This window comes from Dendrobates tinctorius, unplaced genomic scaffold (genome assembly GCF_039654945.1).
Source record: "Dendrobates tinctorius isolate UK_male_01 unplaced genomic scaffold, ASM3965494v1 ptg000028l, whole genome shotgun sequence".
Lineage (NCBI taxonomy): Eukaryota > Metazoa > Chordata > Amphibia > Anura > Dendrobatidae > Dendrobates > Dendrobates tinctorius.
Genome location: NW_027361696.1, coordinates 92,383,367 through 92,399,986, shown reverse-complemented (window position 1 = coordinate 92,399,986; position 16,620 = coordinate 92,383,367). Strand labels below are relative to the sequence as shown.

General features: G+C 40.2%; 1 protein-coding gene across 2 annotated transcripts in view; it reads right to left on the bottom strand.

Annotated features, from left to right (window-relative positions):
- Positions 1-16,620, bottom strand: part of LOC141085633 (protein kinase C gamma type-like) — a 779,251-nt gene that overhangs the window by 38,002 nt on the left and 724,629 nt on the right. For both annotated transcript variants that reach the window (XM_073571170.1, XM_073571169.1), the window contains one exon: positions 15,309-15,447. In XM_073571170.1, coding sequence (XP_073427271.1) covers positions 15,309-15,447 — 139 coding nt within the window. The remainder of the gene's footprint in view (positions 1-15,308; positions 15,448-16,620) is intronic.

Sequence of the window (16,620 nt, the reverse complement as noted above, 5' to 3'; positions counted from 1 at the left end):
AGCATACCTAAGCTCCTGCTTTGCTATACTTTTCAAGATATCAGACTGCAAAAGTGAAATACCCATACTGGGACAAAGTAAAAAAGCAAAAAATAAAGTGAAAAAAATATTGTAAAAACATTAAAAAAAATCACAAAATAAAAAAGTAAAAATATATTGTACCCAGCAATAAAAAATTTTATGAAAAAAAGAGCACATATTTGGGATCTAGAATCACCCAGCCTAAAAAACTGTCCCACTACTTTACCCATTTAATGAAATCCGTAAAATTTGTAGATAAAAAACTGGGCAAAAAACGATGCTTTATCATCATTCCGCCAAACAAAAAGTGGAATAAAATGCAATCAAAAAGACAAATGTAAATAAATGTGGTATCTCTAAAAAGTCATCTTATTATGCAAAAAACTAACCACCACACCGCTCCATCAGCAGAAAAAAAAGTTATCTCTCAGAAAAAAGTGATGCAAAAATTATTGTTTTTTCAGTAAGAGATTTTATTGGGTAAAAGCGCGATAACATATAAAAATGATATAAATGTGGTATCACAGTAGTCATACTGACCCTAAGAATAAAGCTGCCTTATCAATTTTACTACACACAAAATGGCAAAAAAAAAGCAGAAATCATTTCCTAAATTTCTGGATTTTGCTCGTTCTGCCTTCCAAGAATCGGAATAGAAAGCGATCAAAAAATGTCATGTGACCGAAAATCGTACCAATAAAAACGTCAACTTGTCCCACAACAAAGAAGCCAAGACATTACTCTGTTGGCTGAAATATGAAAAATTATAGCTCTCTTTTTTGCAAAAGAAAATTTTTTCAGTGTGACAGCAGCCAAACATAAAAAGCTATATAAATATAGTATCACTGCAATCACACTAACCCAAAGAATAATGTCTTTCTAATTACTTATACTGCATGAAGAATGGCATAAAAAATAAACAAAACCAATTTTTCACCTGCTGTTGATTTGTTTATTCTGCCTCCCAAAGATTGCAGTAAGGCTCGGCTTCCATTTATCCTGCGATGAGCGCTTACAACAGAGTTTCCATGTAAATCTTTAAAATACGTGATTCAGATAGAACCCACAGTGGAAGATTCCCTATTAATGAGGCAGATGGAGGCACTGTGGACGCTTCCTGGCCTATGATCAGGTGGTGACCGTCTTTTTAGGCATGCATAAAAGCACGGTCAGTCACAGTTTTGTGAACTTTTGAAAAAAAAGACAATGATGAGCAGAGGCCAGACGGAGTCCAGAGTAACTCTGCTGCCTCATTATATTGTCAGTGTCTCCTTCGGAAGTTTCATTTGAATTATTTCACTTGGAGATATAGATGGAAACCCCAATGTTAGTGCTCAGCATAGAGCACAGGATAAATGTGATCCCAAATGTTCTGCAAAACGTTCCCAATAAAAGGTTCAACTCAATCCACAAAAAAATAACAAGTCCCTGCTCAGGTGTGTCATCTGTTAATGCAAATACAGGGGGCTTCTTTGCTACTTGTAGTGCAAAGGCATTGAAAAAGTGAAATGGCTCTTCACCACCCCAAAACAAATTCAGCAAATTCTGCACTCTCAAAAGCAAATGCCCCCCTCACTTCTGAGCCCCAGTGTACCTAAACCGCATTTAGCATCCACATGATTGGCATTTCTGTAGCGATGAGAGCCAGCCTAAGTTACAGGTGCATGTCCTCCAGAATCACGAGCTGGACATAATGTATGGGCACTACGACGTACTAGTCATTACATCATACTGGTCACTACAATGGCAGTTTGCAATTTTCACTTAGCAATATGCACTATTGCATTGCTTCTGTAAAACAACCATAGAGTCAAAATCATCACTACACCTGTAGATACATTCCCAAAATGTTGTTACTTGAGGGGGAATTTGGCTGTTTTATCACTTAGGAGCTCTGTATATGCAGTTTGCAATCTATTCTAGGAAAATCTGAGCTCTGGGAAGCAAATAGCGCTCTGTCCCTTCCGAGTCTCACTGTATGGCTAAGCAGTACTGTATAACCACATGTGGGGAATATCTACATTCTGCAGAAATTGTGGGATAAATTTTGGGGCCATTTTTACCCATTTCCCAATGTGAAAATGTCAAATCTGAGGCTAAAACCACATTTTGCTGGTAAAAATTTATATATATTTTTTCTTCACTGTCCAATGGTATAAAATGATGTGACCCACCTGTGGAGCCAATATGATTACTGCACCCCAAGATGAATTCAGAGGCATAGTTTGTAAAATGGGGTCTCTTATGGGGGCTTCAGCTGTTCTTGCACCTTAGGCACTCTCCAATGTGACATGGAACCCTCAATCTAGTCCAGCACAATCTGAACTCCAATATGATCCTTATTCCCTTCACAGCTTTGCACTGTGCCTCAAAAATAGTTTTTGACCACATATGGGTTTATTAGAGTATTCAGGAGAAATTGAACAGCAAATTTTATGGTCCATTTTCTCTTGTCCTAGTGAGAATGAAAAAAATTGGGGCTAAAACAACATTTTTCTGGGAAAAAATATTTTTTTTTATTTTCATAGCTCAACATCATAAATTTTTGTGAAGCGCCGCATGGCTAGATAAATACCTTGAGGAGTCTATTTTTCAAAATGAGCTCATTTGTGGGGGTTTTCCACTGTTTATGCACATCAGGGGCTCTTTAAAGCACAACATGACATCCACAGACCATTCCATCAAAGTCTGCATTCAAAAATGTCACACCTTCCTTTCTGAGCCATGTTGTGTGCGCTCAAACAGTAGTTTTCCCTCACACATGTGGTATTTGTGTGCTCATAAAAAATTGAACAACAAATGTTGGGGTCCATTTTCTCCCGTTACCCTTGTGAAAATAAAAAATCTGGAAGTAAAATTACATTTTTGTAGGAAATATGTGATTTTTTTTCATTTTCACAGCTCTATGTTATGAACTTCAGTGAAGCATCTGGGGATCAAAGTGCTCACCACACATCTAGATAAGTCCCCTAAGGGGTCTAGTTTCCAAAATGGTATTACTTGTGGAGGTTTCCACTGTTTAGGCAAATCAGGGGTTCTGCAATCGCAACATGGCATCCACTAATTATTCTAGCAATTTTTAAATTCAAAAAGTCAAATGGTGCTCCTTCCCTTCCAAGTCCTGTTGTGTGCCCAAACATTAGTTTTACTCCACATATTGGGTATTAGCATACTCAGGAGAAACTGCACAACAAATTGTATGGTGCAATTTATACTGTTAAAAATGCAAACTTTGGGGCTTAAAACAATTTTTGAAAGGAAAAATTTCATTATTCTATTTTCACAGCTGAATGTTAAAAAAATGTCCGTGAAGCACACGGGATGTTCAAAGTGCTCACCACACATCTAGATAAGTCACCTGAGGGGGGGTATAGTTTCCAAGAAAAGTTTGTATTCAAAAAGACAAATATTGTTCTTTCACTTCCAAGCCTTGCCATGCACCAGACAGTAGTTTTCGTCCACATATTGGGTATAGGAGTACTTAGGATAAATTGAGCAATAAATGGCATTTTGCAATTTTTCCTATTACCCTTGTGAAAATTCAAAATTTGGGGCTAAAAGTTCATTTTTGTGGAAAAATTTGATTTCTTTATTTTTATGACTCAATGTTATAAACTTCTGTGAAGCACCTGGGGGGTTTATGGTGCTCAGCACACAACTAGACAAGTTCCCTGAGGGTTTTCCAAAATGGTGCCACTTGTGGGTGATTTCCACTCTTTAGGCACATCAGGGGCTCTCAAAATGCAATATGGTATCCACTAATTATTCCAGCAAATTTTATGTTCAAAAAGTGAAATGGCGCTTCTTATCTTCCAAGCCCTGCTATGCACCCAACCAGTAGTTTTCGTCCACAAATTGGGAATAGGCGTACTCAGGAGAAATTGCACAACAAACTATGGTGCAATTTCTCCTGTTACATTTATGAAAAAGCAAAATTTGGGGTTAAAATATTTTTGGGGAAAAATGTAATTTATTTATTTTCAGGGCTCAACAATATAAACTTATGTGAAGAACCTGGGGTTTTAACCCCTTTACCCCCAAGGGTGGTTTGCACGTTCATGACAGTGCCAATTTTTACAATTCTGACCACTGTCCCTTTATGAGGTAATAACTCTGAAACGCTTCCATGGATCCCAGTGATTCTGATAGTGGTTTCTCATGACATATTGTACTTCATGATAGTAGTAAAATTTAATTCATATAACTTACGTTTATTTGTGAAAAAAATGGAAATTTGGTGAAAATTTTGAAAATTTCGCAATTTTCCAAATTTGAATTTCCATGCCCTTAAATCACAAAGATACGGCACACAAAAAACTTAATAAGTAACATTTCCCACATGTTTACTTTACATCAGCACAATTTTGGAACCAAAATTTTTTTTTTGTTAGGAAGTTATAAGGGTTAAAAGTTGACCAGCGATTTCTCGTTTTTACAACACCATTTTATTTTTACGGACCACATCACATTTGAAGGGGTCTATATGATAGAAAATACCCAAAAGTGACACCATTCTAAAAACTGCACCCCTCAAGGTGCCTAAAACCACATTCAAGAAGTTTATTAACCCTTCAGGTGCTTCACAGGAATTTTTTGAATATTTAAAAAAAAAATGAACATTTAACTTTTTTTCACAAAAAAAATATTTCAGGTTCATTTTTTTTATTTTACCAAGGGTAAAAGGAGAAATTGTACTGGAAAAGTTATTTAGCAATTTGTCCTGAGTACGCTGATACCTGATATGTGGGGAGAACCACTGTTTAGGCGCATGGCAGAGCTCAGAAGGGAAGGAGCGCCGTTTGACTTTTTCAATGCAAAATTGGCTTGAATTCTGATTGGACGCCATGTCACGTTTGGAGAGCCCCTGATGTACCTAAACAGTGGAAACTCCCCACAAGTGACCCCATTTTGGAAACTAGACCCCCCAAGGAACTATCTAGATATGTGGTGAGAACTTTGAACCCACAAGGGCTTCACAGAAGTTTATAACGTACAGCGATACAATTAAAAAATCATATTTTTCCACAAAAATGATCTTTTCACCCCCAATTTTTATTTTCCCAAGGGTAACAGGACCCTAAAAGTTATTGTGCAATTTGTCCTGAGTACGTTGATACCCCATATGTAGGTGTAAACGACTATTTGGGCGCATGGCAGAGCTCGGAAGGAAGCAGCGCCATTTGACTTTTTGGCTGGAATTGAGATCGGACACCATGTTGCGTTTGGAAAACCCCAGATGTACCAAAACAGTGGAAACCCCCCACAAATGACAACATTTTGGAAACTAGACCCACCCAAGGAACATACTGTATCTAGATGTTTGGTGAGAACTTTGAACCCCAAAGGGCTTCACAGAAGTTTATAACGTACAGCCGTACAATTATAAAATCATATTTTTTCCACAAAAATGATCTTTTCACCCTCAATTCTTACTTTCCCAAGGGTAACAGGACCCGAAAAGTTATTGTGCAATTTGTGCTGAGTACGCTGATACCCCACATGTGGGGGTAAACCACTATTTGGGCGCATGGCAGAGCTCGGAAGGGAAGCAGCGCCATTTGACTTTTTTGGCTGGAATTGAGATCGGACACCATGTCACGTTTGGAAAGCCCCTGATGTACCTAAACAGTGGAATCCCCCCACAAGTGACCCCATTTTGGAAACTAGACCCCCTAAGAAACTTATCTAGATGTGTGGTGAGCACTTTGAACTCCCCCAGTGCTTCACAGAAGTTTATAATGCCCGGGCGTGAAAATAAAAAAATCATATTCTTTCCACAAACATGATCATTTAGTCCCCCTTTTTTATTTTCCCAAGGGTACCAGGAGAAAATGGACCCCAAAAGTTGTTGTTCAATTTGTCCTGAGTACACTGATACCCCATATGTGGGAGAAAACTACTGTATGGGCACACGTCAGGGCTCGGAAGGGAAGTAGTGACAATTTGGAATGCAGACTTTGATGGAATGGTCTGCGGGTGTCATGTTGCCTTTGGAGAGCCCCTGATGTACCTAAACAGTGGAAACCCCCCACAAATGACACCATTTTGGAAACTAGACCCCCTAAGGAACTTATCTAGATGTGTGGTGAGCACTTTGAACCCCCAAGCGCTTCACAGGAGTTTATAATGCCCAGGCGTGAAAATAAAAAAATTGTATTTTTTCCACAAACATGATCATTTAGTCACCAATTTTTTTATTTTCCTAAGGGTACCAGGATAAAATGGACCCCAAAAGTTGTTGTCCAATTTGTGTGTCTAGATGTGTGGTTAGCACTTTGAACCCCCAAGGGGTTCACAGAAGTTTATAATGCCTGGGCGTGAAAATAAAAAATCAAATTTTTTTCCCACAAAAATGATATTTTTGCCCCCAATTTTTTATTTTCCTAAGGGCAACAGGAGAAATAGGACCCCAAAAGATGTTTTGCAATTTGTTCTGAGTAGGCTGATACCCAATATGTGGGGGTAAAACACTGTTTGGGCACATGGCAGAGCTTAGAAGGGAAGGAGCACCATTTGACTTTTTCAGCGCAGAATTGGCTGGAATTGAGATCAGACGCCATGTTGCGTTTGGAGAGCACCTGATGTGCCCAAACAGTGGAAACCCCCCAATTCTAACTCCAACCCTAACCCAACACACCCCTAACCCTAATCTCAGCCCTAACCCTAGCCCTAACCCTAGTCCTAACCCTAGCCTTAACCATAGCCCTAACCCTAGCCCTAGCCCTAACCCTAGCCCTAATGAGAAAATGGAAATAAATACATTTTTTTAATTTTATTATTTTTCCCTAACTAAGGGGGTGATAACGGGGGGTTTGATTTACTATTTATGGCGGTTTTTATTTTTGGCAGCAGTCACACGCTAAAAGACGCTTTTTATTGTAAAAATAGTTTATGCATCACCACATATTGAGAGCTATAATTTTTCCGTATTTTGACCCACTGAGTCATCTGAGGTCTTATTTTTTGCGGGACGAGTTGACGTTTTTATTGGCATCATGTTCGGGCACGTGACATTTTTTGATCGCTTTTTATTCCGATTTTTGGGACGCAGAATGAACAAAAACCAGCGTTTCATGAATTTCTTTTGGGGGGTGCATTTACACCGTTCCCCGTGCGGTAAAAGTGATGAAGCAGTTTTATTCTTCGGGTCAGTACGGTTACAGTGATTCCTCATTTATGTCATTTTTTATGTTTTGGCGATTTTATGCAATAAAAAATTTTTTATATAAAAAATAATTATTTTTGCATCGCTTTATTCTGCGAGCTATAATTTTTTTATTTTTTCTCTGATGATGCTGTGTTGTGGCTCGTTTTTTGCAGAACAAGATGACGTTTTCAGCGGTACCATGGATATTTATATGCATCTTTTTGATCGTGCGTTATTGCACTTTTTGTTCGGTGGTATGATAATAAATCATTATTTTTTGCTGCGTTTTTTATTTTTATTTTTTAAGGGGTTCGCTAAAGGGGTTAACTAATGGTATAGGGCCGGTCGTTACAGATGCGGCGATACCAAATATGTGTACTTTTATAGTTTTTTTTATTTTTATTTCCAAAAAATGTATTTATTAGGGAATTTTTTTTTTTTATTTATTTAGCGATTTTTTAAAAATTATTTTTGCACTTTTTTTTTTTTACTTTATTAGGTTGTCCCAGGGGGGACATCGCTGATCTGTCACATCACAGATCACTGTGACAGATCAGCAATCTGTCACAGGCAGTGTGCAGGTTTCCTCCTTGCCTGCGCTTTGTAGGCACTGAGGAAGCCAACTCCCTGCAGGCCCCCGAAGGTCCCCTTCGCCATCTTGGATCCGGGGACCTGTAGTGAAAGAGCCCCCCCGCAGCAGTGCTGCACATTGCGCTGCTGTGTGTGGCTCAGGGAAGCACGGACGGAGCCCCCTCCCTGCCGATGCTTCCCTTTAACCCCCGGTACACCGCGATCGTGTTTGATCGAGGTGTGCAAGAGGTTAACGTGTCGGGGGCGGTCCGCGACTGCCCCTGACACATAGTACCGGGTGTCAGCTGTGATAATCAGCTGACACCCGGCCACGATTAGCTGCGCTCCCCCCCGTGAGCGCAGCTAATCGCGCTAGACGTACTATCCCGACCATGGGCATAGGGGCCCGGCTCCCATGGACGGGATAGTACGTCTGATGTCAGAAAGGGGTTAAAGTGCACAACATACATCTAGATAAGTTCTCTGAGAGGTCTAATTTCCAAAATAGTGTCACTTGTGGATGATTTCCACTGTTTAGACACATTAGCAGCTCTTCAAACCCGTCATGGCGTCCGCTAATTATTCCAGTAAATTTTACATTCAAAAAGTCAAATAGAGCTCTTTCCATTCCGATCCCTGCTGTGCGCCCAGACAATGGTCTTCTGTCACATATTAGGTATTAGCATATTCAGGAGAAATTTTTGGGGTCCATTTTTTCCTGTTACCCTCGTGAGAATGAAAAAATTTGGCTGTAATTTTTTTGTGAAAAAAAGGTAAATGTTCATTTTTTATTTCCACATTCCATTAATTCCTGTGAAGCACCTGGAGGGTTAATAAATCTGCTGAATGTGTTTTTGAACATCTTGAAGGGTGCAGTTTTTAGAATAGTGTCACTTTTTGGTATTTTCTGTCATATAAACCTCTCAAAGACACTTTAAGACATCATACTCACTTGTGAGAGACTTACATGATTCAACCTCTTATAACGTGTGGTTGGTAGTTGGTGCCATTTTTTTAGTTTTCCACTTTTTAATATCTTTGTCTGTTTTTTGTTGCTTTTTGGTAAATAACTTTTTGTACTTTTTATTATTAACTAGCTGAAGAGCCCGGCGCTGCCCGGGCAAAGTAACTAACTGTGGTTAGTTATAGCAAATTATAATTAACCTCCATCCCATAGTCCCGTGCCCATATACCCATCATACATATCCACTATCCCATAGTCGAGTGCCCATATACCCATCACACATCCTTCATCCCATAGTCCCATGCCCATATACCCATCACACATCCTCATTTTTTTCTTTTTGATTGTTTTTTGTTATGTAAACCCCTTTTTTACATGCAAAACACCATAGAATAAATGGTGCTAAAATAATAAATAATAATAATCTGACTACAGCACCTTCCTCCATACATTTGTGGAGTCTCCCAAATGTCTTTTGGCAAACTGAAAATGAGTCTTACAATTTTTGTGTGTAAGTAAAGGCTTTTTTCTGCATACTCTTCCATAAAGGCCACCGCTATAGAGTGTATGCCTTATTTTGTTCGTATGGATAGATCCCCCAGTATCTGATTGGGAACTCTGCTCCTTCAGGGTTATTTTTGGGCTCCGTGATGCCTCTCTGATTACTTCCCTTTTTACCCAGGCTGAGAGTTTTGGTTAACGGTCCTCTCTTGGCAGCTTTGTTTTGGTACCGTGTTCTTTTCATTTGATGATGATGGAATTGATGGCGCTCCGGGAGATCATCAGAGATTGGATTGGGATTTTTATTTTTTAGAACCCAACCCTGACTTGTCCTTGTCAACAACTTTGTCCCTGACTTGTTTGGAGATCTTCTTGGCCTTCATGGTGTTGTTTGGTATTGATGCCTCTTGCTTAATAGTATTGCAGCCTTTGTGGCCTTTCAGAAAAGCTAAAGTGTATATGCTGACAGACCATATGACAATTAGGTTGCACACAGGTGGACTTCCTTTCGCTAAGCATGTGACTTATGAAGATAATTGTTGGCACCAAAAATTTTTAGGGGTTTCATTGCAAAAGGAATGCCTACAGCCTAAAATGACCCCACTGTCACCTCACTTCCACCGGAGCTTCTGTAACCCCTCACTTAATGATTTCTCTGTAGTCATAACAGGCTTTTACCATAAAAATTCCAATTAGATAGGGTGATTTACTCGCTAATTTACCAGGAAAACTGCTGTAACTTCTAAAAGTGACAGTTGACCATACTGAAATTTGGACTGTACATACGTTGGTCCATGAGAAGTGAAAGTGCTATGAACCTCAGTGACAGCGACAAGAAATATCCTCGCGCTGAGTGATCTCACTAACTTGTTGATCCAGATTTTTTCCTTTGGTGCCTCTTGAAGGGTCGGGTATAAGCTATCAAGCCATGAACATTACAGGCACTCCGAGAGAACATACAGTGAGAAATTCAGGCTATGACTCCAGACATCCTGCGGAATACATTCAACAATATGGAACGGCGCTCACAGTTGGGCTTGGATGTGAGCAGTGGACATTTTCAAAACCTGCTTTAAAACATCAGTTTCTCGTGAACCAAGGTATGTACAGTCCAAATTTCAGTACGATAGTCTCTTTTAGAAGTTTCAGCTATTTTTCTAGCTAAAGGAGTGAATCACCTTGTATTAGGGATTACACTTCCTTGTAAAATTGCTTCAAGTTATGGATCTTCCAAACAGACTTTTATTTAATATTATTTATTTAGTTCAATATTATCTCACACACGAACTGTGATAATTACATATGAACATTACAAAACTGGACCTCTTGATTAATTAAACACAATGAATCAAATGCATTGGGGCCCTATTTTTAAAAAAATATACCATAGGAAATCATTGGTAGCATTTGTATATGGAAATACAGTATATTTCAGTGCAAAAAAATATAAGCTGGAACAAAATATATCTAATATAATATATCTAAATGGTAATAAAAGAGGTTCTGTAAATTGCAAATATACTCAGGAAGCAAATGCAGTTATGCATTATACATTGCCATACTACTCATAGTACATAGTGTATACAATGTGCCATCTTGTGGCTTCCATTATGTATTACAATTGTTAAAATTTGATTTTGTGCAATGTCATAGGTACTTATTCTATGAAATCAAAACAATGTTTTATGAATACATCATACATACTGTAGTGTATGTACCACGCCGATCTAAAGAGTTATGGATTGTGACACAATTTTCATATTTTAACTTTTGTACACTAATTAAGGGGGTGTAAGAATCTGCCATTTTTACCTAGGCCCTCCATTAATAGAATTAAAACGAACTGGAGAACAGACTGATCACCAGTATCACAGTTCCATGTGACCTGTTACCTCAATACCAAGTCATGACATATTAAGGCGATAGAAGGTCTGGAAGTAATTCAAAGTGTGCCATTTACATTTGATGGGTGTTAATGGAATTTCTCAAATGCAGAGGTGTCAATACAAGTGAATGAGGCCATCATTAGACTCAACTAGGGATGAGTGGATCTTTTGAAATTCAAATTCACCAAGCTCATTAAATTTTTCCCAAAAATCTGATTTACATGGAATACATTTGCTGTGATTAGCAATACTGAAAAGCCAGGAGAGGAATATGGAAAGAAAGAGAACACTGAGTGGTTTAATATTGCCCTCTTTGTTTGTCAGTTTGAAGAATAATTAAAAGTGCTGTTACTACAGCATGTCACAGATCAGTCATTTCAGTCACACTGACTATGCAGCTACAGCATGTGACACTAGTCACTTCTCATGGTCAAGCCATTAGTCAGAGTGATCAAGAGTCCAAGGACAGAAGCCAGGAGGGTACAACAAAAACAGAAGGAAGTAATAAAAGCGTAGTCAGGTAACGTTCAGAGGTCAGAGTACCGGGAGGATAACAGATCGGAGCAGAAGGGGTTAAACAGGTGGATGGTCAGAACAAAGTCCAAGGTCAGGCAACAGATCAAGTATACAGAACTCAAGGCACAGGGAAGCACAAACCTCACTTGTTGAATGTACATCTGGCAGTGGACTGGGAGAAGCTGCTCAGTTAAGTAGGAATGGCAATTACCTAGGATAGTGAACACTTGGAGACAGTAGACGGCTCCCAGTCACAGATTGGCTAGTCGAGCTGTCATTCACCACACTGACAGCTCAGCATGCCCCTGAACCAGATTGGATGGCCATGCTGTCAATCAAAGTACTAACAGCTTCAGCACGCCCTGAACCAGATTGAATGTCCGAGCGGTCAGTAAATGCATCCCAGACAACCTGAGGGGTGGAACCGTGGCACAGGACTTCCCTATGTATCACTTGAATATTTGGATTATTATTTACAAACTGAGAATAGCGCTCCCATTTTGAATTTGCTTGAGCACTGAAATAGTACACCACAATTAGATTATGCCTTTTTTATCCCTACGTGGAAAGAGTTTTGCACTCCTATCCCTACATATTGCACTCATAAAATGGCATCACTTAGCTAGCCCTCTTATTTTATACTGCCTATGATAGTCCACCCTAATTGACTGCATTAGACCATGTGATGTGTTACCTGAATAGCAATGGTTCAATTTGCAGAGGCCTGCAAATCTCAGTAAATGTGATTAAAAGTTAATGCCCCATGGATCAATTCACTCATCACTAGACTGAGGAAGCTTTACCACTTAAAGGGAATCTGTCACCTCATTTTTCCCCTATGAGATGCTGTCACTGCCATCAGGGGCTTATCTACAGTATTCTGTAATGCTTTAGATAAGCCCCCGATGTAACCTGAAAGATAAGAAAAACGAGTTATATTATACTCACCCCGGGGGGCGGTCCAGTCCGATGGGCGTTGCGGTCCGGGTCCGGTGCCTCCCATCTTCTAGCGATGACGTCCTCCTCCTTGCTCCTGTCGCAGCTTCTGAGCAGGCGTAATGCTCTGCCCTGTTGAGGGCAGAGTAAAGTACTGCAGTGCGCAGGCGCCAGACCTCTCTCTCCATTTTCCATGATCTTGGGTTGGATGAATGCTTATTTTTTGCATGCCGAGCTGATGTTTTTACTGATACCATTTTGGTGCAGATATGATCTCTTGATCACCTGTTACTGTATTTTAATGCATTGTTGCGGCGACCAAAAAAACAATTCTAGCGTTGATAGATGGGGCGATTCTGAACGCGATGATGCCAAATAAGTGTATGTATGATTTTTTATATTGTTTTATTGTGAATGGGGCGAAAGGGGGGTGATTTGAATTTTTATTTTTTTTATATTTTTTTTAAAACTTTTTTTACGTTTTGCATGGTTCAATAGTCTCCATGGAAGACTAGAAGCTGCAGGCAATAATCTGTAGAAGACCTCTGGTTGTCATGCCAATTCATCAATGACCCAAGATCACGTGACGTGGTAACTGATGGGCAGATTTCCGGCGCGATTGCCAGAAATGCATGCTAAATGCCGCTGTCAGATTTTGACAGCAGCATTTAACGGGTTAATAGCCGCGGGTGGATTGCGATTCCACCCGCAGCTGTTCAAGGCACGTCAGCTGTTCAAAACAGCTGAAATGTGCTGGGAAAGATGTGGGCTCACTGCCAGAGCCCACATCAAAGGGAGGCCAACATCGGTGTACATTTACGTCCGATGTTGGACAGGGGTTAAACTCCCACACCACCACCCCTACACCAGGCCAATTTTTCATTTTTGAGCCTTTGTTGTTTCTTCCTCTTTTTTCAAAAGCCTTACCTGTTTTTCCATTAATAAAGCTGTAAAAAAGCTATTTTTTGTTGAGTTGCAGGTTTGAATTCCATAATTTAATTTACTTCACCATATAATGTACTAAAAAACTGAAGGAAAAAAAAGTGCAGTGAAAAGATGAAAAGAAAATCTGCCATTATTTTTTGAGTTTTGTTTTTACGGTGTTAATTGTGATAACACCGTAAAAACAAAAAGAGTGATAACAAACTATATTTTTTTTATTTATTTTATTTATTGTTTTTGTTATTACTGTTATTAGTAGCATTTTGGGCTATATGCGACTATTTAATCACTTTTTTTCCATTTTTTTCTGGGAGGCAGGTGAGCAAAAACTGTACAATGCCTAATTTACCATATGGGCTCAATAATTTTGTACTTTGAAAGATCTGACTTGTACAGATGAGGTTAAACCATTTTTATGTAGATAGAGAAAAGGTTAATTATATGAACTTTCAGTTTTTTATTTTTCTTTATTTATTTTTACTTTTTTTAATATATATTTTATCAACCTTCCTAAGTCCAAAGGGGCCTTTCTGTGTTTTTATTTTTTTTTTTGCTGAAGGTGAATTATATGAATTTTTTTTTTTTTACTCTTTTTTAATTTTTTTATATAGTTTTTATTAGCCTTTCTAAGTCAAAGTTTACTCCTGAATCTACCTAAAACAAGATATAACATGAATCCCCCATGGGGCCTTTTTGTGTTTTTATTTTTTACAGTGCCCCTCTTTTAGGCCGGTTTCACATTAGCGCATTTTCAGCGCGCGCACGGCCGGGGGTAGCTCCGCCCCCGAGCCGGCTCTCTGCCCGGCATGCCCGCCCCTTGCTTGTAGCGCCGCCTCCTAGCGCACAGCGGCGCCTGCGATCGGCGCACCCTATCTTTAGCATAGGGTGCGCAGATCGTGCGCAGGCCGTGCGCTAGTTGCGCTTTGACCTGTGCTGCGCACTTTTGACGGTGCGCCGTGCGCGCCAAAATCAAACTTTTCGGATTTTGGCGCGCACGGCGCACCGTCAAAAGTGCGCAGCGCAGGTCAAAGCGCAACTAGCGCACGGCCTGCGCACGATCTGCGCACCCTATGCTAAAGATAGGGTGCGCCGATCGCAGGCGCCGCTGTGCGCTAGGAGGCGGCGCTACAAGGAAGGGGCGGGCACGCCGGGCAGAGAGCCGGCTCGGGGGCGGAGCTACCCCCGGCCGTGCGCGCGCTGAAAATGCGCTAATGTGAAACCAGCCTTAGACAGACACATAAACATAGTCTGCTTTGTTTCTGTCCCTGACCGAAATTAGGGAAACTTTAAAAAAAAAAAACACATCATTGCAGTCTATGGTGAGGAACCTAAACACACTACAGAGTGCAGTGTGAACAGGGTCTAAGGGGCGTGCCATCCTTACATTTTTTGCACTTTAATACTGCAGAAAATGGTGAAAATAATAATCTCCTATAAAGCACAGAAACAGATGGGTTCCATAGCAGCACCAGTATAGTGATAAATGATGACGGCTGTTTGGTGCAGATGTCAAATGTGTATATGGAGCTAAGCCCACTTTATACACACTCACCATACAAGTTTTTATGCAAATTAGTTTCCCTCGGCAATGTGGGCAGTGTGATGCTAGCTCCACCCCGACTTTATTCATTGACAGTGCTAGCTTCAGTTGACCCAGTGATTTGAGTGAAGCCATTGGGATTTCAGTTGGATTTCACAATAAACTGTCCACTTATTCTAGGACTGCCATGAATGAATGTATGTTTGCTTGTTTGAAATAATTTAATAAAGATGCAGGCCCAGATTCCAGGAGCTCAGACAGATTTATAGAAGTACAATTAATTACCTCTGGAGCTATGTAGTCCGGGGTCCCGCAGAATGTGCGAGTGGTGGCACCGCTGAAAATGTTCTCTTTACACATTCCAAAATCAGTGATTTTTATGTGTCCCTCGGCGTCCAGCATAACGTTATCCAGCTTCAAGTCTCTGCATACAAAATAGACATATCTTCAGGGACTGAGGTAAATGACCCAAGATATGTTAGCAGAACATACTGGTATGTTATAATTCTTCACTAAATAACTAATAGTATATGTGCACTATAAAATGCAAAACATGTGATATTTAAGGGCATTGCACTAATCATTAATATCATATATCAAAGAATAGCGAATGTGCTGCTGCTCTGGTGTTACATCTCCTCCAGGACCTGCTCCTTTGGCGTCTGATTCTGTAGCCAGGTGCCGACATGTTCATTCTGTGGGCGACGCTGGTGATAGAAGAGCTGTCAGAACCAGAAGCTCTGGGTGGTGCAGACTCTGTCCAGCCACTAGTTTAGGGTGGCTGACACTTACATTGGCTTTCCGTCTGGCAGCATGGCTGGGTGTGCTGTCCAGCTGGAGTTATCAACTCCCTACTTCTGCCAATTGGAAAGCACCACACCGTATTTAAGCTTCCAGCTTACTGCTGGAAGCTGCCAGATATAGCCTTGTGCTTCTCTTTTTCAGTCCTGTCAGTTCAGCTCCTGCATAGTGTATTTGTTTCCTGTTTCAACCTCGGCTTGTTACTGATTATTCTTGCGTATTCTGTTTTTGCTCTTTTCCTGCTCTTTTGGTTCTGATCCAGCTACCTGACTACTCCTGCCAGTCTGCACCACCGAACAGCAGCTTATTCCATGGACCCAGCCCAGAGGCCCCAGTTTAAGTCCAGATCCCTGTACAGGTGTTAAATCATGTAGGCCAGGGCAACACCTGGGATCCGGTAAGTGGAGTGGCTTGCACTAACCCTGTCTGCGGTAGCCATTTTAGAGCTGCCATGCAACCACTGACAGAAGCCCATTACAACAGGAAGGAAAACATTTACATTCTTTATTCCAAACACATTGAAATCCAATAGACTTATATTATAATTGCTCCCATGTTTCAAGTCAAATGGGTTTTCTTGATATTGTAAGAATTACTATAAATGTCCGTTAATAACTATGACTCCCCTTTAATCCCTAGGACAATGTGGCAATAGCTCTATACAATTGCAGTTGACTCAACTCTGTTTTTTTGTGGCCCATATGGTCAGTTACTGGTAGGTCTGCAAGGGTAAACTTGTTTGAAAGGAAAGAGGTGATTTTCATATTCTTTTGACCACTGAACTCAGTAAAAATAT